Source organism: Petromyzon marinus, chromosome 17 (assembly GCF_048934315.1).
Source record: "Petromyzon marinus isolate PM22_M1 ecotype Great Lakes invasive population chromosome 17, UKy_Petmar_22M1.pri1.0, whole genome shotgun sequence".
In the NCBI taxonomy this organism is placed as follows: Eukaryota; Metazoa; Chordata; class Hyperoartia; order Petromyzontiformes; family Petromyzontidae; genus Petromyzon; species Petromyzon marinus.
The window spans coordinates 21,207,119-21,231,616 of NC_133683.1; the positions used below are offsets into that span (position 1 = coordinate 21,207,119).

The following is a 24,498-nucleotide window of genomic DNA, read 5'->3' on the forward strand; positions in this document are numbered from 1 at the left end:
CCCCCCACCTCGCCATCCTTGCGTGCCCGTTGGGGTGGCAATGAGACGGCGGCGGCAGGGGGTGGGGCCCAGCCGATAATCTTTTGTAAAAATCCCCATAAAGGGCGATTGGCTGTTGCGGTGCACACGTGGTTACAACCACGTGATTACGCGGAGGCAAAGTGGCCCGCTTTTCCAATCGCAGCCCGAGGTTTTTGAGCCCCGTGCCCGGTGGGGTGTGGGGGGTAGGGGTGGGGGGTAGGTGGGGGGTAGGGGTGGGGGGCTTCTTGAGGCTCGCGCCCAGCGTGCGATGTCCACTCAGAGTCTCGTGGCAAGGGCTCAATGCTGTAGCTGCTGCTGTTACTGCTGCGTTGGCCAAGTGGCACCACAATAAGTAACGGACAACAGCAACAACTCCGCACGTGTCGTGTCATGAACACGGTAGTCTTAACAACAAAAGGAAAATAACATGGCATGCGACTTCAATGGCCCTTTCTTCATAGCCCTTCCACTTTTTTGTATTGCATCGTCGGTGTTTTTTTTATGGAGATGGGTAATTGCCTGAAACGTTGCCGCATATTTGTCTTTTGATTTTTTTGTTTAATTTTGTGTTATATTAAGGAGTAGGTAGGGCGCGGGGGGCTTATGGGTAGTGGGTGGAACAGTCCGCTCTCTGCGTACCAGTTGATGCAATATTAGATATTACTCTGGCTGTCATGCGGCTAATTCACATTACAATCCCATACCTGTCAACCCCTTAGCAGTGCCTACTTTATCACAGACCAATTCAGATCGTATTGGTCACCCCGTGCCCCTTATAAATCTCAACGTTCATCCTACAAAGTCTCATCACAAGGGAGAAACGCAAACAAATATACAAAATAATTGTGCCCGTATTGAAACGGCTGTACGCCGTATGGATATGAAAACTAAATTTCCCTTCACAAGAATAGGGGGAAACCGTGATGGGTTTACAGGTATGCAATCCATATCCCCAAGAATTGTTTCAATTACATTTGCCATTGCCAGTTTTATCGATGCCAAACAATGTGATATTTTGCTTAATGTATGTTTATCAGAGCTTTTAAAATTCAACAATAAATACATATCCACTTAAAATATCTGCCCTACTCAAGAACCTCTATAAAAATGCCTTTTGGAGATATTGAATAAATGGTGTTATTCATACTCTACTGTATATGTTAAATATGCATCTACAGTGCAATAATTAAAAATGCAGTGTGCTTTATATAATCGATAAAATTATTTCACTAATGACATTTTCCCTCTTGGTGTCGTCTTCGTTTGCAGAGTTGTTTAATTCCTAATCGCCCCAACTGATCGAGAAAAAAAAATCTAAGTTTGTCCACTAAATAACTGAACATTTGTATTATTCGGAGAACAAAACAATACACATTTTGTAAGACGTGAAAAGCTTACATTCTTAAACATCAGTGGTTTGGCAAGGTGATTTTGAAACGTGACCAAATATTTCATTGGGTGGAGCACATCACGTAATTCCACTGCAGGTCATTTCGGGTCTGTTTTAGAGTAAACATTTTTAATCGCTCTTATTCAACCCAAGGCATTTCCAAACCACTTGCTGTATTTGATACGCTGTCCACCTGTTCACGGACGACATTTACGACTGATGTAATTGCAGCTGTACAACTCAATCAGGGAACGAGAGAGCCGAGCACACAGCTGAGATTTCAATGTGATGGTGGGATGCGATCATATTACGGGTCATGAGGGGCCGGTAAGACAGCACCCCAAGAGTGAAAGACTTTTACCAATCTGCACACATCAGCGTGGTGAAGTATGGTCAAATAAACCCAATGACCGGCACGGCAGAAAGAGGTCATAAAATAACACTATGTAACACAATTTTTGTTCCTGGGTAGTAAGTGTTATTTCGTAATTTCTTATACTTAAAAAAGTATTGAAGGTGGCTATTATTCCTCACAAACTTGCTTTTGTGACCAGGACAGTGATATTTTGAAATGTACCGATTTTCGATGAGAAAACGGGCGAATTTGTGTCTTTTCGTTATACTAAAGTAAAACAAAATTGACTACAAAAGATTTAGAGGTGAGTAGTTTTATACTGGTAGGAACGAAGTTGTAAACTGAGTGTACCAGCCTGCAATAGATTAATGTGTCCGTCCGTCCGTCCCCTTTCAATACTTTAACGAAGTGAAATCTCGTGCTGTTGGGTGTAAAATCAGCAATAGACAGCGCAGAGACTTGTACTACCAGCCCACCCTGCAGGGACTTGTTAGAGATTTACGATTATACTGTAAATCTCTTTCACGAATCAGCCCCCAAATGTGGTCTCCCATTATGTTCTCGTTATACTTTCCTTGGTAGCGGCGTTCAAAGTCCAGTATATCCTGGTGGAAGCGCTCGCCTTGCTCTCCGAGTAGACTCCCATGTTCTCCTTGAATTTATCAAGATGAGCATCATGGATGTGGACTTTGAGGGACAGCCTTCAGCCCATTGTGCCGTATGTCTTCACCAGTCTCAACCAGCTCCACATAGTTTTCGACCTTGTGATTGCCCAGGAAGCCACGAACCATTGCGACAAAGCTGTTCCAAGCCGCTTTCTCCTTACTAGTGAGCTTCTTGAGTAATTCATTGCACTCCAGGATCTTTTTTTTATCTGTGGTCCGACAAAGACACCGGCTTTGAACTTTGCCTCAGACAGCTCAGGGAAGAAGTCTTGAAGGGACTGGAAGGCTGCCGACTCCTTATCTACAGCTCCGACAAATTGTTTAATAAGGCCCAATTTGATGTGCAGTGGTGGCATCAGCACCTTCCGGGGGTCCACCAGTGGCTCCCACTTGACGTTGTTCGTCCCCACAGAGAACTCGGTCCGCTGTGGCCAGTCCGGCCTGTGGTAGTGTGCCTTGGTGTCCCTGCTGTCCCAAAGGCAAAGATAGCAGGGAAACTTGGTAAAACCGCCTTGGAGACCCATCAGGTATGCCACCATTTTGAAGTCTCCGATGACCTCCCAGCCGTACTCATCATTCTTCAAGGCGTCCAGCAAGGTCTTGATACTGTTGTAATCCTCTTTGAGGTGCACCGAGTGAGCCAGGGGAAGAGACGGGTACTTGTTACCATTATGGAGCAGCACGGCTTTGAGGCTCCTGGATGAGCTGTCAATGAAGAGGCGCCACTCATTCTGGTTAAAGGCGATTCAGATTGCCTCGAACAGACTGATCACATTGTGGCAAAAGCAGAGCCCATCTTGACAGGTGAAGAAGCTGCAAAAAAGTTGGTGATGCTTCCTCTAATCTGCGACTTGCACACTTTTATCCAACAAGTTCCATTGCTTGAGTCGAGATGTCAAAAGTTCGGCATTGGACTTGGTGAGACCAAGATCTGTGATCAAGTCGTTGAGGTTTTTTGGGTTGGGGTAGTATGGGTTTCTCTCCTCAGCTCCACCTCTGAAATTGTCATCTGGGTCTACAACGTCTTCCACGCTCTCTGACTTGCTGCTCTCTTCTAAAGACGGCTGCTCTCTATCCAGAGGAGTGGGTACGGGGAGCTTGCTTGAGTGGTCAGTGGGTTCCCACCAATTTCTTGGGATAGCGAACTTCATGTCTTTCTTTTCCCCTCTGTACCATGCTACAAAAATACATTCATTTCACCAATGACTAATGTGTAAAAGATTCTCGCAACATTTTTCATATATATATATTTTTTAAATAACATTGAAAATTGTAAAATATGTAAAAATTAAAAACTTTTACATTTTTTTAATTAGTACTAATTTTATAACATAAAATTCCGAGCAACAATTGTCCATCTTACCTTCCAGAGTTTTTTTTGCATTGCTCGCAGGTAAAATGAGGTGCCCAGTGTTTGTCTTGATCCCCAACAGGCATGCCGAAATATGCCTTGTAGGCCTCACGCATCTTAGCAGATACTTTTTCGCTATTGTCTTGATAAATTGGCTGCAGACAGAGCAAAATGCGTCTGCCGGATGCTTGCAGCCTCTTGATGCGATCTGAGAAAAATGCAGATATTTATCCACTTAGACAGCTGGAACTAAACTGAACTGATGGGCTTAAGGCCCCTGTATTTATACTACTTTTTATATTACTGGAAAGTTTTAGAATGTTCTGGAAGTTACTCCAATTTTACTCAGCACTGAATCTATCTGTTCTGTAAAATAGGTAAATTTCAAAATATCGTTGTCTTGGTCACAAAAGCGAAGTTTGTGGGGAATAATAGCCATTTTCTGTACTTTTGAGGCATAAGCAATTAGGAAATAATACTTACTACCCAGGAACAAACAAAAAATGTTACAGAGTGTAATCATGAATTGACAACTGAAAATAATAGTTGAACACAAAACAGGTGATATTACCTTCATACATTATATGTTCATTGAAATAATCACTATTACTAATAATCTATGCCTCGAGTTTCCTGGATGGCTGCTGGTTGGGCTGCTCTCCGATTAGCACCGTTGGCTACGTACTGTGCGAAATAAGTTCAACATACATACTTTCCACCCTGCTACAACTCACAATAACTATTGTGGTAAGTGTTGTTATTGGCTGCGGGCCGTTGTCACCGAAACGGGCTGGGTGACTGGCTAAACGGGATATTCCGTGTAACAAATAAACACTGAAATGAGATCAAACGGCGGAAGGAGTTCGGAAGAGATATCATAGTGACAGCAACGTATTGGAACAACCTTGTTTATTCCCTTAGCATCGTAAATCTTCCTTCAAAAAAACTCCTGAAGCAGAAAATTAGTGCTGGCTGCAGCCACATTTGCAAATGTTATTTGCAACGGTGATCATTATCTGTGTATCAATAGCATAATGTTAATGTGCCATTGAATGGAGGCACTACTGTGTGCTTTCTTGGTGTGGTCTGTAAGTTTTGTTGTTGTTGCGTTTGATGCCTTGCCCAAGCTTGATAAATCGAACTTATAAAGTTAATGTTTTTTTTGTTAATTTACATTTAGTGACTTGCTGATAATTTTCTCGATTTTGCACTTCTTTCTGGGTTTTTTGTATTGTTTGTTGTAACTTGCTGACTTGCCCATACTGGATATTATTTTGTCTAAATACAGATTCTGATTCTGAATACAAAAGACTGACACGTTTAATTTAAAATTGCTCTACTTTTTCAATGTGTTATCCTATTAATGTAATTCGTTCGCAGGAATATTCTTCAAATCATAGAGAATATAAAATACCTCATTACATAAAATAACACGTTATTTTTAGTTCTCCGAGTACAGGATTGTGAGAAGAGTATTAAATGGACAGCTGTCTTGTTTTCTGCTGCAGAGAAACGGTTTCCCAACAAGATGTAATACTATGCATTTTACCTTTGGAAGCCTCAACACTTTTTCAAGAGAGTCTTACTACATTTGGATGTTTAGCCACTTTCATTAATTCGTGTTTTTTTTTTTACAAGTAGGCCTATTTCGACAAATATCCGCAAGAGAGGTTTTTACAACCCTTAATAGTTGGCTGTCGGGTGGTGGCAGGTTTAACGACACATTTATATATTTTTATACGCGATCTTGTTGTTGGAGGAAAATGTAGAAAACCCACAAAGCATAAAAGGTTATTGGCACTCAAAGCTCAGCATAGAGAGATTCAATAATCCAATGCTGTGCTCGTTCGGCCACCACACAGTCAGCCCCAACCCTACAACAGCTGGCATTCCAAATCCTTTTCTCCATTAAAGTGCTGACCATGCTCAAGTATGGCACTGTACATTCAACATCTTTTGTCAGAGAGGGATAGCACGGTTGGCTACGTACGGTGAGAAAGAAGTTCAACGTAAACACAAATGTATCCCTGACTCGGATAAAAACTGAGAGTGATGTTCTGGGGATAAAAAAAAGTAAACCCAGAGACATACTCCCCATCCTCCACCCCCCTTCAAAACGGACCCTGTTAGTGTCACCTGGTAAACACGTGCTAACGATTGCGCAACGATGCTGCTATCAGGCAGCTTACGCAGACACGTGTTACCTGATTGGCTTTTCCCGAGGCAGTGAAGGGCGCAGCTTGTCTGGGCCCCTTGATGATTTCTTCTTTTGTACGGCTGATGTCGATGCAGAGTAACAACTAAAATGTCACATTCAGGTGGTCAAGCCAGACAACTGTGTTCAGGATCTCCGCAGTGTATCGCTGTGATGTCGCCTTCGTGTACGTGGACTGGGCATTGCATCGTTATACGTTGCACGGTCTATTCTGGATGACCACAGTCGCATTCTGGAGAGTTTTAAAATGTTCCATTTGTGCATTAGGTATCCGCATCTGCCATCCTTGATTACTGTTTTGCCCGACTGGATATTTGTGAATCACTTCTCTTGCGAGCTCTCGATTTGCCGTCCCACCACGCACCCCTGTGGACGTCTGTGCCACAGCATTTAATGTAATCCAATTGTCCGTGTGGAGGCGCGGATGAGAGGAGTATACCTCGTTGTTGTACGATACTATTTTATTTACAGTGAAACCCACTGAGCTATTAGATTTCTTTCGGAGGCTACCTGGACACATGTGATAGCTCTTCGAAGTGGCTTATCATAAGTGGGAATTTATAATAGCCAAATAATTAAAAATGCATGTTTCTAAATATGGAGGGTAAAACCGGAGGATGGGGAGAAAAATCCACAACCGTGGGGGGGACATGCAAGTTGTTTGCTAATTAATTTTATTATCCGTGTTTATCTGCAACCTTAACCATTAATAGTGTAAAGTACGAGAAAACCCCAACATAAAAAATATAGTGCAAGCGACAAACACCATGAGTTTAAAACAATAAAAAAGTGTGTAAAAAGCATTCAACCTTTGTGCATTATATGAAAACTAGAAGCATTTTCTGAAGTAGAGCATTGTGTTTTTTGCATAATAAACAGAGGTTGGATGTCTTTTTACGCATTTTTGTTTATTGTTTGAAATTTAGCCAGACTAAAATGCCCAAAAAGTGGTTTCCTGGAAGGACTGAACATATGCAGGAATACAATTACATTTATTCAAGTGAATAAGATGTGCTAATAAGTTTGGATAATAGGATTTACCAATAGCGCAACCCATCGTGCATATTTAAAGGGTTTTTTTTATCTGACTGATGTGTCATTTGAAAACAAAAAGCTTTGAATAAGACAGTATACCTTAAACGTTTTTCAAACTACTTCTGAAAGTCAAGATTTGTAATTTACAGGCTGGAATAATAACTACATTTACAATGTATGTTTTACCTGGAACTTATTATACACTGTAATTCTAATATATAAGAATGCAAATTTGCAATACCTTCATTTCAGTTTAACATGCGCTTGTCATGGCAGATTCAAAAGTCTTCCGCAAGATGGCATTGTAATCACACGTACCGTATCTGCAATGTCGTGCAACCATGGTACATTATTGCTTTTAAAGCGTACACTAAAACAAAATACAGCTTTCCATTAATATAGTAAACTCATACATAATGTGCATTATGTGCAATGCAACGAAATACACTTTTGTTTTCTAAAAATACTATTGTGGGGTATGAGGATCTTTGTGTTAATATGAACGAAGACATTTTTGTGTCAAGGACGACGCAGGACAAACTATTTTTCTCTTGAATATTTCAGATGTACTGCTATATACACCCGTCCTTGGACGAGCAAACAAGCTAGTACTTACTAAACAACCGTGTACAGTATGGAGTTGATTTTTTTGATGGGAAAACACTTTTTTTTTTTTAAAAGACGGTCAATTAATAAAGTGACATAACACAAATATCCAGGGCAATTTAAGTACTATAACAATAACTCCACACAAGTGTAATTTACGTATTATAATGACAATCAAACTAATAATACACCTGAGGTTTTACGATTCAATTAAGCATACCTTGACAAAATGGCTACAAACATCATTATTAAGGATGTGCCCCATTGTCAGTGAAATGCATTTTAGCCAAAACATTAAAAAAGTAACAAAGGAAAACATTAAAATCGGGTCATAGGAGTACAATGCTGTATATGAGAGGCCAATTATTTTCTAGGACATTCGTTTTGCAACTTACCCATAAAAACTCCCACAAATAGAGGACAATACTTTCACAATAATGTTAACAAAGAATCGAGTATAAATTGTGACTTTTCATGAAATCACATTGGGGGTGAATTGTCACATCAGTAGCCATAATCAATCCGCTGCTCGATCAAGGCTTTCACAAGCCTTCATTATGCTTACACCATTCCCTGATAACGATGTGCATCAGCAACAAATATAATAATTCGCAACCATATCCATAAGAAACTAAGTAAAGGGCAACAAGATATCTCTTATTTGTTAACCTATTTCCCGCTACTCATTATTTGCAGTAGCTATAGGGCCCAAAACAATCCTATTATATGCAGCCCTAATCTTCAAAACTATTCACCATCATCTGTGACTTTTTCCATTCGTCAATGGAGAATGGCTTGCAATTACACTGGTCTAAAAAAATGTAGACGTCTGCTTCAGAGTTGAAATGTGCTGTTCATTATGGATTTTCACGTGCTGAATTCAGATATGACAATTAAAACAACTGATTGGGTACTGTTCACAAGATATTTCAGTTTTTACATTTCATGCCTAAGTATATTGTGTAGATAGTAGAGTTTTACTCATAAATTGTAAACCTAGGTCTTTTCATGTGTTTATGGTTGCTTTACATGATAAAATGTCACCTGTCCTGTTCATGTAACACTTTAATCATAATCAGCAAAAGGGTTATAGAGATACAATGTATTATGAAACAAAAGGCAAAACACTATTATGTAAATATAAGTACATAGTTTAGTCTTCAGTGTCTACTCGGCGCTTCTTGGCTGCAAGCATTGATGGGCTCCATTTGCCCTGATATCGTTTCTCCATTGTTGCAATGTCCTGGTGTAATCAATCGCCATGCTCGTCGCTCACTGCTCCACAGTTTTGTGGGAGAAAATCTAGATGAGGGTGCAACAAAAATGTATGTTGCAACCAAGGCTTTTGTGTGCCTTGAGGAGGCTTTTCATTCCGTCTTTTCCTTGCCACGCAGTGCAGTAAAATGCATCTCGAAGTTCACGAATCTGAGGACCAACAAAGACACCTTCCTTTATCTTAGCTTCACTTAACTTTGGAAATTTTCCACGGAGGTACTTGAAAGCTGCTTGTGTTTTGTCCATGGCTTTGACAAAGTTCTTCATCAGACCCAGCTTGATGTGTAAGGGTGGCAACAACATCTTCCTTGATTCAACAAGTGGTGGATGCTGAACACTTTTCCTCCCAGGCTCAAATGACTGTCAGAGTGGTCAATCTATCTGGATGTAGTGGGAATCTCTCGCACGACTATCCCATTTGCAGAGCAATCACCAGTACTTTGTCTATCCAGTCTGCAGACCAAGCAAGAGAGCAACAACCTTCAAATCGCCACAAAGCTGCCACTAATGTTGGTCATAGTTTATGCACCTCAAACAGTTGTTTCATGTTGTCATAGGCTTCCTTCATGTGGACTGCATAACCAACTGGAATTGATGGTAAAACATTGCCATTATGCAGCAAAACAGCTTTAGGACTCATCTTCGATGAATCAATGAACAGTCTCCACTCATCTGGATCATGAACGATGTTGAGGGCTGCCATCACACCATCGATGTTGTTGCAGGCTACAAGATCACCTTCCATGAAAAAGAATGGGACAAGATCCTTTTGACGGTCACGGAACATGGAAACCCTAACATCACCTGCCAGGAGATTCCACTGCTGCAGTCTGGAGCACAACAGCTCTGCCTTGCTCTTGGGTAGTTCCAAATCCCTGACAATATCTTTCAGTTCACCTTGTGTTACGAGGTGTGGTTCAGAGGAGGAGGATGGGAGAAAATCCGGGTCACGTGACCTTGACGGTTCAGGAACAGAAGTTTCATCCTCTTCCTCGTCTGACTCAAGTGAGAATGATTCTGGTGCATCAGAAATCGGTAGTCCTTCTCTGTGGGGTACTGGGCATATAGCTGATGGAATGTTTGGATAATGCATAGTCCACTTTTTCTCCTTTGACAAGCCTTTCCCAACTGAAGGCGCCATGCAGAAGTAACAATCGCTGATACAGTATGATCTGTTGACTCTCTCCAAATCATTAGCACTGCAAAAGGCATATATTTCCTTTTCCTGTTCGACCACTGGCGAAGATTTGTTGCACAAGTGTTGTAGAAAATGTATGGAGCCCACATCTTGTCCTGATCTCCAATTTTACAGACAAAATAAAGTTGATAGGCTTTCTTAACCATAGTGGTTATACTGCACTTTTGTGATGCAGAAGTCACTTCACCACACACATACTGTAGCAGACGTTATCTGCTTTGTCCACACAAGTACGAGGCATCTCTGCTCACTTTGGCTAAACAGAAATGTGTCCCTTTGCAAAATCAAACACTGACGAATAAGAGAGCACGACACTGTATGATTTCTAGAGCTGATATAGGACAATTTGTTCAGCAGAGGGATGTAAGCCTAATTATGATTTCATCATCCATGACTTCTAGGAATAACATGATGCAATTCATACATGTATGATGCAATACCAGGTTCAGATTGCATCATTCATTGTTTTGCTCAAAAAGCATGTCCTGTCCAAACCCAGTCATAGATTTATTCATAGATCCAGTCAAATATGTATTTTAGTCATTTCTGGTTTAAATTGAGATTCCTTCCCTTTATAACTCACTTATCCTCCGCCATTCCCAAGTCAAAGGTGGTATATACTGACCCAGTAGCATATATTTAAAACTAGAGCCAATCAACAATTGTAAGCATCATTTAATTCTCAGTGACCCACAATTAGTAAAGTTGAACTACATTTATTTCGGAAGCATTTTGGCTGTAGGCCAGTGTTACCTACGATATTTTCATGGTCAGTTGGAGTCGAGTAGTTTTTTTTCCAATTTTCCAGATTTTGTTTTACAACAGATAACTGGAAAATAAATTGTGAATAATCCCACTGATAATAGGATCCCCAAAATTGATCCCCTACATCACAACGGATAAGGATAGTTATCATATATGTTGGACTTTGTAAGCGTAAATTATATAACAATACCATTTTCTGTAAAGGAAAATATTTCATTTATAAAATATTAAACTGTATAATGCATATTTTACCTGCATTAATACAAAATGGAATATTGTCAGAGTTAAGCCAGGATACCTACATTTACGGATTGTATGACATTAAACGTCTGATGACAATAATGCTGCATGAAGCATTTTGTTTTTCTTGGGGTTTAATGTATTACAAGTGTTGCATCGGTTCAATTGTATTTTATAGCTTTATTTTGGTTATTTATAAAACATATGGTTAAGCCATGTTTCTTGCGGAAGTGCGGAGTTGGCCTGATAACTTGAATCTAAATTGTCTTATGGTTGTTATTATTTGTCTTGCATCACACTGGGATTTTTGCACACAGCGTTGTAATACGGTGTTTTTTTTTTTTCCTGGAAGATTTTCTGGTTTATCCAGGATGTTTCTGTTGTGCGTCGTCGTTTTAAGATGTTTCTCTGTTCATATTTTGTTTGTTGCGGTTGCACCCGACTCAAGAGCCACATGGCTCACAGGGCTATACCTAATAAATCAAACTTGAAAACTTGAATTACATAAAAACAGAAATGTGGTAGCATTCATTTGTATGGTGCTATATACAGTAAACCGGATTGCCTGGGGACATGAATTTTAATGCATGCATTCGCAAACCTCCAGGTGGCCGAGAATGCAATCAAGTCCAGTATGGTACACTTATACTAAGCAAAAATGTGTGTATTGATTGAAATTGACAATTCTAAATGGGAATATATTTTGATTTAAAGCTTTCGTGACTGCAGTAATTCATATTCTTAGCTCTTTCGGTAAAGTCACGTTGAAGGGAAACAATAAAATAATAAAATATATAAAACAATAAAAATTCTCACGACGTTTCGACTATAACACAAACGGTTATCATCAGGTAACACAAACGGTCATCATCAGGTGTCACCTGATGATAACCGTTTGTGTTATGGTCGAAACGTCGTGAGAATTTTTATTGTTTTATATATATTTTATTATCTTCTTTGGTTCTTTCGGTAAAGTCACGTAGAATGAGAATAAAATAATAAATTGATAAAATAAAATAACACAAGAATATTCTCACGACGTTTCGGCCACAACACAAGTGGCCTTCATCAGGTGAAAGGACGACCCTGTTTTGGCCGAAACGTCGTGAGAATATTATTGTGTTATTTTATTTTATCAATTTATTATTTTGTTCTCATTCTACGTGACTTTACCGAAAGAACCAAAGAAGATGAATCCTTGCAGTCACGAAAGCTTTAAATCGAAATTTATATTTTATTATTTTATTGTTTCCCTTCAACGTGACTTTACCGAAAGAGCTAAGAATATGGGCATATATTTGTTTTGTTAAGCACGACTTTTTCAAAACATAAGATGTATATTAGATGTCACATTTATTAAAAAATAAAAAATAGGGAATTATAATAATGAAAAATACAACTCAACAAATGCATATAAATCCATCAAGAACCACCTTAACGTTTAATATATAAAGTAATGCCGTTAACGGGGCTCTTCCAAATGAACGGGAGGGAACCACAATGCTCACAAATTACAATTTAAGATTAGAATGTGGAATGTAAGAACAATGCTCAGAAGCATCGAGTTGGAAAACGTTGAGAGAAATGGAAAAATAAACGCTGAACGTGCGTGGATTGTGTGAGGTGAGATTGAGAGACGAGATATTCAGAGTAATGGTTTTAAGTGATATTCTCTGGTGGGCGAGAAAGCCTGTTTGGGAAGACAGGGAAGTCTGTTTCCAAAGTGAAATTGAGCAAATGATAGATTGATGAAGATCTGTATGAAACCGAGGGACATTGTCATTATCCAAGTGTCTATGTAACTTCAGAGCACAGTCGTGAAGAAGAGGTGTATGAATAGAAGAGTAGGTGCATGAATAGAAGAACTCATTAAAACCCGTAGCGATAATGGGAGATTGGAATCTAGTTGGAGGAGAGAAGCAGGCAAGTGTGAACTGGGAATTTGTAAAGAGAAGAAAGACTTGGGGATTTTGTAAGCAAAGAAAGCCAATACAGTAGTGGCAAATTTTGTACAGTACTTGTTTCTACAATTAGCACGGTTGGCTACGTACGGTGTAAATTAAGTCCAACGTACATTCATACAGCAGTTGAAAGAGGGAATGTATTGACATGCTGTGAAAAGGAGAAGCTTAATTTTCATTAAAGAAGTGTTGGAGGGGCAAAAGGAAGGGTAGAGAACAAGAAGCAAGAATGATGTTGTTGGATGGGTGGTAAGATGTTAACTCCCTCGCCTGATATACAGGTTGTGGGTTCGATCCCCTGATGCCTGTATATTTGGAGTTTGCATGTTCTCCCCGTGGTCGTGTGGATTTTGAGAGCATTTGGCTGCTATAAATTTCCACGTGATAAGCCACTTTATTGAGCTAACAATTGTGGCCAGGTCGCTTATGAAAAAAGAGCCATATAGCTCAGTGGGCCTTACCTTGTAAAATAAAAATATTAATAGAAGAGTAATAGACTGGGAAAGTTGGATAATAGAGTGAGGACTGACTTTTGGCTCAGCCCTGTCCATATAATGTAGACAGAACAAACATTGGAATTGAATGCAAAATATAACCATCTTAGCACATTTTTTTAAAATCATAAACAATGTTTTATGGCTATGTCTATGACATTTCGAAGTTATCAATAAAGACAAAACACTATCAGGGCATTATTGGAAAGACCTTTTACTTACATTGATTTTTGTTTTCACATATAGAGTATATCTTTGTCATTTTGAAAGCCATACAAAAACTAAACGAGGTAAGTAAACTGTTAGTACTAGGGCATGAACACATTTTACACGTTCCTCCAGAAAATTGACGGTCTACATTTTAACATCATACAAGAGGAGACAGACCTATGATTTTTTGGCCGAAACATTTACACCTCATGTAATTACTGAACAAAATCAGAAGAAAATATATTATGTTAATAGAATCAAGACATTAATTAAACTCCATTTTTAAAACTCGCCCGTATACATTGATACGTGTGCAAATGCAGCTGTTTGCACACGCAATTTTCTAAAACGTACAACACTGAATACATTATTGAAGATGCATTTTTTTGGACCAACACCTGTAAAACCTTGGCCACATTTCACAAACTGGTATTGCACCTGTACAGTATATGGTAATTAGCAGTCGGTTGGCAGACCACAATTGGTAAGGTAAAGTCCCGTAGGGCTAAGTGTGGGCATATCCACCATTTCCAACCTATGTTGCCGGCAGGGAAGGGTAGACCCAACTTGCCTGATATAAGTTATTTACCTATGTAAAGGTATTTCTCGAATACAACACCAATCATCATCAGCCACGGTCAATCCACTACTAGATGAAGGCAAAATTGATAAAAACCCTTAAAACACATTTTTCTGAAAAATACCACTTTTTTTTTGCTTGCATCTGTTACCAGAAAATGTGTACATAATTCGAATAACCTATTAATAGAATGATATATAATATAACATTTACCCAATGAAACCTAGTCATCATAAATATATATGCTTAAACACACTTGTGTTTGAAGATAATAACATTGAATTTGACAAAAGCAAAGTATTATTAGCAGCAAAAAAAAAGATAACAGTCGCACATTAACACATTCATCAGCCCCGTACGACTCCTAATTAGTCTGAATGTGTCTATATCATGGCTCACGTTGTACAATCATTGCGAGGTACTTTGTAAAATGCATCAATGTTTCATGCAGTTTTGGGGATTTAAAGCAGCACATTATTTCAGCTCGTATATTAGACGAGTCAAGTTACTCTGATATGTAAGCCTGTAACAATATTCTTCAAATCAGTCGTAAGGCGATACAGATTACACTCCCTGTGCTTTGACTTACACGTGTCATAGCCACACCCTACACATTCTGAACTTCATTAATTACATGTAATTATTGCACAGTTGTTTAGGATGTCTCCCAATGTTGCAACTATCCAGGCTCAACCTGCTTAGCTGCTGAGATCTCACAAGATCTGACAAGATCGGGTGCATTCTGGGTGATTTGGCCAGAGGGATTAGATGACGTGGACGAAGAGTCCGGCAATTGAGAACCCAATGAAAGGCTGAATCTAGTGGTTTGGCTGGGTTACAGATCAGGAGGGATGAATGGTCCATCACATTCTTTTGAGCTGCCTCTTGCAATACTTGTGGGTAGCCACAATGGTTGCATTATATATTGTTGTGAGACCAGTTCCATAATTTATCTGCTGTGAACCAACAATGGTGTTATTTTCTTGGGGGGGGGGGGCGTGGATTAGTTTTTTTCCCTTCAAAATCTCATGGTATGTGAATCAGGCACATTCAGCTTGTGCCAGTAGGTTAAGACTTTGTCCGGGTTTCTGATGGTCTCCTTCCACTGTTCCAAACATGAGCCTTCTGCATCCCAGTTCAGGGTCACCTGTAAGAAAAAAAGAGCTGTATTCACTGCACAATAAAAGCAACAATAAATACAATAATATATTTTAAGTCCTTTGGAAATGCACTGCCAAATGCAACCCCCCTCCCGCCCGTGTTGGTCATGAGTTGTTTAACAATACAATATGATGCTGAGCAGTTTGGCTTGGTGGATTTAGGAGATGGGGCACTGGACCAGTTCAGATATCATTGCCATTGCTGTCAGCCAAGAGCAGAAATGGACTCGGATCACCGGGTTTGTAGCGAAGTGTGCAAACCACCACCTACACCACCACTGTTCCCGCACAGTCTAAAATGTAGCCTAAATTGCATTTAAAACTATTCCCTCCCAGTGCATTTTTCAAGTGTCATTTGACTCATTGCTTGTTAAATATATATGGAAGTGCTCTGGAACCACACCTCGTACCTGATTTAAAATGAATCTCACTGAAATATAAACTACATTTTAAACTTTAGGGTTTTCTATGAACCTTGTGACATGAATTCCATTTCTGTTCATGGCTAACATTCGTGGCAAGTGGTCTATGTGAGTCTATGTCTCTAAGTATGTGGATATCTATAAGAGTCTGTGTCTCTATGCACATGTGTGGGTCTCTATGTGACTGTATATGTGCACATCTGTGGATCTCTATGCAAATCTGGGTCTCTATGTGAGTCTGCTTGTCTCTATGTACCTTTGAGTGCTCTTTGCGAGTCTATTGTTACCAGGTCTGGCCTCCCCTCCAACTTCACCAACCCACATTGCTAAGTGTGGTGAAGTATGGTCAAACAATCCACATTACTAACACGGATTTCGAAGGCCTTCATCTAGAAGTGGATTTTCACCACACTGGAAAATATGTATCATTGTATTTATACATTTTTGCTCGCTTTATACCAGGCACCTAGCAACCCAAGCCAAACACTTTGAGAATGGTTGATGACTTGAAATGAAAATATCACACCCTGCCCGCAGGTCAGAAACCTTTTCTTAAAAAAACATTTTAAAAAAGATTAGCAGGTGTCTTCAGTAGACAAGCACATCCTCTATTATTCTTACTTAGCTGTTGTTTAAAGCTGTCAGGCCAGCAATTACGTACCATGCAATAATACAGTGTTTCATTAACACTGGATTTGACCAGCTAAACAAAACGCTGTAAAGCAAATTAAAAAAAATCTTTAAAACACTTGTTTTAGAAATAAATCAATACTTGGGTTTGGCAAATATTTACTTTGCTTATTTCACCACTTTGTAATGTCATCGTAATATGTTGGTATAAGGTGGATTCTTTTCCACAGCACGCCATGGGAGATTTTGGGTTGAGAATGCTGACAGACCGCAAACTAACATCTTTAAATTCTCCCAGGCATCAATCACAGCCGAGCAAAAGAATAAAGCACTTGCAATCCCTTTGTGTCATTCCTCCATGCATGGTCATGAGGATTAATTTTACCTTACTTCAACCAGGCTGCTGAGCCTCGGCTGGGAGGGAGCATAGACATACACGCACAGAAATACAGCACCGCTCCCTGCTGCCCGCGACTAACAGAAATAATAATATCTAGAAAAAACCCACTTTTTCAAAACAAAGGTTTTAGGCTCGTAAAATATTAAATTTACTTATGCCATCATTTGTTAATGTCTTGGAAATATGGTAATGTGTTCTCTTGATAATTCAAGGTGGAATGTAATGAAGCATCAATTCATTGATTATTTACAAATCGTGCAAAGATACGCATTATGTACGCCAATGTTGTATTTAGACTCATGAAGCGGACACATTTTATACAAAAGAGACAGAAAAAACATAAAATACAAATGGGATGGTAAAAATAAGACAACAAAAACATTGGATTTATCTCTGGCCCTTCACTGAGGAATAACATCACTTAAAACAACCAAGTCGTTTTAACAGTGGTCTCCCATCCAGGTGCTGACCGGACCCAACCCGACTCAGCTTCTGGGTTCAGTCAATATTTGGCTCACAGGGGATACAGCAGCAGATTGTAAATATCCTTGAGCGAAACGAAGACATCTATCGACGTACATACAGCAACGTATGAAAATGAAAACCCTGCTAGTTTTTCAGGGTTTAAGGTAGGATATAAATAAACCGTTTGGGAATGTGGGAGAAATAGCACAGACACGCAATGATCTTCAGGAAAAAATTAACGGTAATAAGTATGCACATCCACTGCTGGGTAAAGGCCTCCCTTTGCAGTGTATCAGTATCGTTGACCATACCTAACCATGCTGGTCACTGTGAGTAGGTAAAGGGGGTGTTGCCCAGGGCTAGTTCAGATCGCACTCACCACTCAATTAGCCTTGGCTGGTAATCAAACTCAGGTAGCCGGGATATCGTTCAGCACACGAACCCGTGTCACCTCTTCACCCCCACCTAGCAAATGCGGTGCACGTGGTGTAGAATGCAGCTTTGAGATTAAAGCAATTTAGTTTTGCTTTCAGATCGGCTCCCCAATTATAACTCAGAAATTATTGGTTGGCAAGTGGCTAAAAACAGACATCAGGGAGTCCAGCGGAGTAAAGGTCTAATTTTAATTCATGTCAAATGTCAGGTTGAAATATAACCATTGTAAAGTTTCCCAATGACGTCAAATGCAGTACACCTAAAGGCACGCATGTCATTGTTCGCGCTCTCTGCACAGAAGTAACATTTTAAAGGGGTTCTAGATTTAAAGCTTTCGTGACTGCAAGGATCCATACTTTTTGGTTCTATTGGGTAAAGTCACTTTACCCAATAGAACCAAAGAGTATTTTAAAGGGGTGTTCGTCAATAGTAGTTTTTTTGCACGCAAGCTGTCCCTTAAAAGTTATTTTTAGACAAGTGTACATTTGTCAAATGCATTGTTGTTAAAAGAAAATGCATTACGAGCATGGAAAACTGCCATGATAGGTAGGTTTCATATTTCATCAATGTCTGTTTGCTAAATAAATATATGTTGGCAAATGTTTTCTGTGAACGGTATTAAACTCATGCTGTTCACATACAAAACTTAACATTGAATCAAACAAAAATCCGATTTTCAAACAAGAAGACGAATTCAAAGTAATCTAGTGATTTTGTTATTTTATGATCATCAGTTTCACAAATCTATCATGAAGGCAACTTAAAATCGCCCATCAACTGGGCACGTAAGCGAATGCGAATAATAATCATCGCGTGTCTACATCTATAACTACATCCTATTGTAAGGGTCACTTTAGAAACTAAAAAGGTGAAGTGGTCTCAAAGAGATGTAATTTCTTTTAACAATGTTGTTGCAATAGGTTGCAATTATGACAGCACTTTGGGTTTCATATGGACTTGAAGCAAGAGACAATAACAATTGAGAAATCACACCCACAGGTCGCAGAAAAAAAGATCCCCGTGTCGTCAACAAAGGCTGTTGGGTCAATTGCTCTTCGTGAGAACCTATGAAGCACAGCACCACGGAGAGGGCGAGGTGGGTGGCACAGTCAGCACCACAACCTTTGTCTTCACAGTGCTGATGTTTACACACTGCACCAAGTACTCATTGAACGGAGGGGGGAGGGATACCCAAAACTGGCTCAAATATCACTCGCCACTGATGTGAGCCGCGGCTGCGAATTTAATTCAGGATACAGAGTTCAAAGCGCAGTGCGTTAATCACTGCGCACATTCGCGTATAATTTAAAGAAATTGACAATAGTTGATTCTTTGGCGCACAATTGAATCGCCAAATCACGTCAAGTATATAGGTCCGCAGTGCACTACAATATGTACATACATTTTCTAATATACTCATATATTAAACTATTAAAAAAACTAATTTTTAATTTTACCAGGTAAGGCCCACTGAGCCATGTCGCTATTTTTCAGAAGCGACCTGGCCAACGAAGTGGCTCATCAAGTGGAATTGTATTGTAGCTAAATACTCTAAACGCATGTTTCTAAATGTGTAGGGGAAAACTGGAGGACTCGGAGAAAAATCCACACGACCATGCGAAGAACATGCAAACTCCACATGTACAGGCTTTAGCGTTGTGATCAAAATCTGGACCTCCTGTATCCCTGGCGAGGTAGCTAACATCTCACCACCACGGCGCCCATACTTAGGGTATATGGCCATTACATTCAAATATGTGATTTAAATAATGAACGTGTTCTAAAAAAAATATTTCTACTCCAAGTACGTTAACTATTACATGTTATTGGTTGAATAAAATAAAATATACTACATCCGACCGATAAGTTATACAACAATGCAGTACATTTATATATCTACATTTGCTGAAGTTTCCCAGGTCGCTTTTGATTAAAAGAAGCTAACATCGTGTTTTTGTATTTTTTGTTGTAACGTTCGAACCTGCCCCTATTGAACGTCTGTGAAAAAGCGCTTCATAGCTAATCGGTTTCGACCAGTATGAATAAATATTCTGATTCTGATAATAGCTTAGTGAACTTTACCTGGTAAAATCAAAGTTTAGTTTTATTTGTGATTTTTTGAGTGATATACCTATCTTTCATATACTTTGCACTTCTATCATGTTATATTGCTTGTTGTTGTCATGTTCTGACCCGCTGCTACTGGCAATCTGTGAAAAGAGCTTTATAGCTCATCAGATTCCTCCAGTATAAATAAAGATTCTGATTTTGTCTTGGGGACTACCGTCCTGGGATCCCTTCCCTTTCTCGCTCATCTTGGCCTGTCTGCTGCCTATTTGTTTGGACGTATGTTGAACTTCTTTCGCAGTATGTAGCCAACCATGCAAATCGCAGTTGCGGGGAAAGGACAACAACCTAAACGAAACATCAGTTCTAAAGAAATTCGTTTTCAATCTAGAATTAAAAGTACAATGCTCCAGTGTCTTCCTAATATTAGAAAGAAGAGCGTTCTAGACAGCCGCAGAAGAACATCTGAAGGCGCGCGATGCAGTAACCGTCTTCGTTCTATGGTTAGCCAATAGCCGCTGGACGGATGACCAAAGTTTGCATGATGATTTGTACTCCTTGATGATATCACAGGTTTACAAACAAGTTAACAGCATTTCTGAGAACTCACAACCCACTATTCAGCACCAGCGCTCCACACCCACAACCTTGGGTTTTGGTACCAAAATATATTTTAAAAAACGTCATCTCAGCATGCCCCGCATATCAATGCCAAGCTAAATGTCACGGACATGAAGGAATGCTTGTGGAAGCATGAAGGCGCTTATATATGTGCGTCATGGCTGATTAACCCACTTCCGACCGTATTCACTTTGGCGCGACGGAAAATTGCATGAACTTCAGAGCCGGAAAGTTTTTGTTGTTTAGTTTTTTTTTGTAACGCAAGACTTTCTATTGGTTACAACGACAAAAAAACACTTGCTCCGCTCATTGTGCTTGATCGAAGAGATGATGCGACTTTTAAGCGAGTGTTTTACCTCCGTTGTTTTGGACGATTGTAAAAAACGTGGGGTTCTTTTTTTATTTCCGAGCGCATTGCGCAGAACAGTTGGAGGAAGTTGTGAAGTTTTTTCGGTGGAATTGAAAACGGGAGATTTGCTATATTGTACATCTTCTAAAAAATATCCACCAAACAATACCACCTTGTGGCTATTGTATTTGCGATACATTGGCAGTGGCGCACAAAGCACAAATAATTGAAAAAAAAACCGAACACGTTCGTCAATTACACTGCCCTACAAGAAAAGAAAACAAATATATAAAAGGTGACATTTTGGGCAATGTCCCTTCTCCATCACTCTTTGATGAAGAATTCATGATGGAAAGGTCAATTTCCAATTTACAATAAGAAACAACATTTTATTACTCTGCCTGCGTGTGTGCATTTCACGCAACATATCATAAGGAAGCAAACGCATTATTAACCCAAGGACTCGGGCTTTGAAATGTTAACTCGACTATCACCAACTTGCAAATTACAAGTGGGTGCACTATTCTCGACACTTCACACACACACGCACAGGGTTGATGTCAACTAGAATCAAAATGCCAAGGTCACCTATCAGAGAGAGCCACACGACAGCACACGCCCATCTCTATATGTTCCCCTGCTGTCCTTCGTTCGCTTGTGGAAGGCACCTGAAGCACGCTTCGCTCACAGCCAACATTTGTCGACTCTACTCCTCATGTCACGTGACAAAGGCATTTCCAATTAAACCAAAACACACAGCTTACCTGCTTGCACCTGTACCTAACTTCTTCTCGCGCCTCTAGCTCCCACATGCTTGCACTGTCCCTTTCAAATTGCTTGTGTCTGTGTCACTCTTATACTAAAATACATGGCTTACGTGGACCTATACCTAACTTTTTCATATTACATTTGTACTGTTTTTGACTACTCGCATGTGTTTTGCGTACCACCGTCAATATTCCTCAAGGACCCTGTGCTCGTTTTCTGCAACACTGACGTTCTTGTTTTATTGTTGCTGTGCTCACGCACCACGGATCTCCCTTGTAAAATAGCTGGGCGACTTGGCTAAACGGGGGTAATCCGTATTACAAATTAAAATACACTCTAAAGTTAAATTGAATGTTCTTGGCACCCTTACAACTGCACCAGAGATCAGCCCAGGAATTTGACATCACAGAAATACTTCTGAAGTAAATTCCATAGCAAGTTGTGGTGTCACAGTACAGAGTGTACGTAGTTATATCAGAATGTGCATCGTTATATCAGAGCACAAAGTGCACATTTTGATGTGACAGTACACAGAGAAAGCTGTGATGACACAGTAGGAGCTGTGATATTTTATATACTGTACCTATCAGAATAATGTTTGTTTTTGTATCGATTAACCAATAGGGTGAGTTAGAATTTGGGTTATTTTGGACATGTGTATTTCGCATAATCGTCATCATGCTACATATCAGTACAGGCTACAAAACTAATTTATTGTACGTACTACGAATTTCACTGCAAAGTGAAAACTCAACACATTCATCAACACCACTGTTATAAAATGAATATATATAAGGCGATGTTTATAGGAGCATTTTGTTAAGTTAAACATTTCCCTTTCTCTACGGTGACTTCTAAAGTGCTACGTGACTCCTACCCTGTAGCGTGACCTTGTTTAAATGGGGGGAGGTTACGGCACGGTCAACGTTAAACAAACTTAAAATAAATGTTACACCCTTAACATAATTAGTTGACGTACGATCTGTATTGGTTATCGTCCATTCTACCCTGGTTCTCATACACACTTTGTATACGAGAAATGGCTGACGTTTCACCCCCCTATGTACATGAGGAAAGGATGGCGTTACACATAATACCAACATTGTTGGACTTGACTAAAATTGTGGAAGTGGGGGGGGGGGTGAGCCTTGGGGGGACCCAGTCTCCCTCCAACCCTGACCCTACAGGGGGGGCTGCGTGCTTCACACCTCGTGGTTAAACAATGTCACGCAATCAGTCATGTGTCTGCATGTCACCCAATCAGTCATGTGCCTGAATGTCGAAACTATGGCACCGTAAAGACTCAGCGGACAGATATATTGAATAAAAAGAACCCGACTGATTTTAAATGCAGGATGTCCACGGCACCAGCTCGATGTTCTGGCCGCTGAGCCACCCAACCGTCGACTTGAGGTGCAGCTTCGACGACTCTGACAGTAGAAGGCAGATGGAGTCAAATTAATTTTAGCAGAATAAATCACACATAACATATACGACATCCAGCAATAAGCTTGCATTTAAATAGCAAGGGCCCAAAATATGGATAGTTATGTGATGGTGGTCTCAGATAACCTAGAGGGAGTTTAACCTACCAGTCTTCCATCCAACAGTGGATAAATCATGGCCGATGATGATGATATGAAATGTATATGGGAGGGGTGGGACAAGGGGCACTGTTGTTGACTAGGGGTGTCCGGGGTGGGTGGTGGGGAGCACGGAATGTGTCTGTTTACTGGGCGACGTGGAGGCACGGACCTGTGTGCAGCCAGCAGCGTCTGAAGTTACTGTCCTAGCCCCGGGCAAATTCTGTACCCTTCGTTAAAAGCGCCTTCTTTGTTCCCTTACGGGAGCTAGTGCAGCATTGTTGGAGAAGACGGGAGGCAGCGCAGTGATCGATTTGACAAAGGTGGTGGACCCCCATCACCAATTCCCTGGCCCCAGGGGGTTGCCCTGAGGAAAGAACGCAACCGTCAGACCTCCCTTGCCGATTGGGCGTAAGAGCAACAACATTCCCGTGGGCCTGGCGAGCAACGCGGAACGGAGATGGGAAATCTGAAGAGGCAGACCGGGGATCAGGGAAGTGCAATAACATTTGCACAACTAAATATCCACCGACTAAATATCCACCAACTAAATAGCCACCGTATCGCGTGCTTTCAGATGCGTCACTGGAGCTGTGCACATTAAAATCTAGATTGAAAACTAATTTCTTGAGAACAGTTTGTTTCCTGTTTTAGTTCGTTGTCCTTCCCCCGCACCTCCGAATTATCACGGTTGGCTACATACGGCGCGAAAGAAGTTCAACATACATACACAATACTTACACGAGCATGTACGAACACATAACCGTCAGAAAAACAAGACAATAAAGTGTGACGTAAGATATAAAACACTAATAAACATGCGCGTTTGACATTCGGGAAAGACGACAGCACACTTTGTTATCATTGTTCCAGGCTCAGAGTGCAGCATCAATATCCCTTCCCAAACTGCCATGAGCACCGATTTAAAGTTCCACCGCACGCCGGTGCCTACAGGCTGCACGTTTCATTCGGCTCTGGTTCAGGGCGCTTTAAGTACAGATGGAAAATAATGGAAAATACCATCCCGCCTATTTAATACACCTTGGTGCTCAATAATCATTGCCCTTCCCTGTGCAGGTACATTCTTAACATCACGCACTTACCCGCTGAGTGTTCACCCATGTGCCATAACATTCATAATAATGATTGTAAATACGAGTTCAGTTCAATGCACAATTGGAGGCCAATTTATGCTGTTTTGATGCATTCCACACAGACCCAATTTGCAGTATTTAGA

At 40.2% G+C, this 24,498-nt stretch overlaps 1 protein-coding gene across 1 annotated transcript in view; it reads right to left on the reverse strand.

Annotated features, from left to right (window-relative positions):
• Positions 1–13,769: 13,769 nt before the first annotated feature.
• Positions 13,770–24,498, reverse strand: part of LOC116943175 (synaptotagmin-6-like) — a 45,244-nt gene continuing 34,515 nt past the window's right edge. The window contains exon 11 of the mRNA XM_032955797.2: positions 13,770–15,508. Within this exon, the coding sequence (XP_032811688.2) occupies positions 15,380–15,508 (129 nt within the window). The 3' untranslated portion in view covers positions 13,770–15,379. The remainder of the gene's footprint in view (positions 15,509–24,498) is intronic.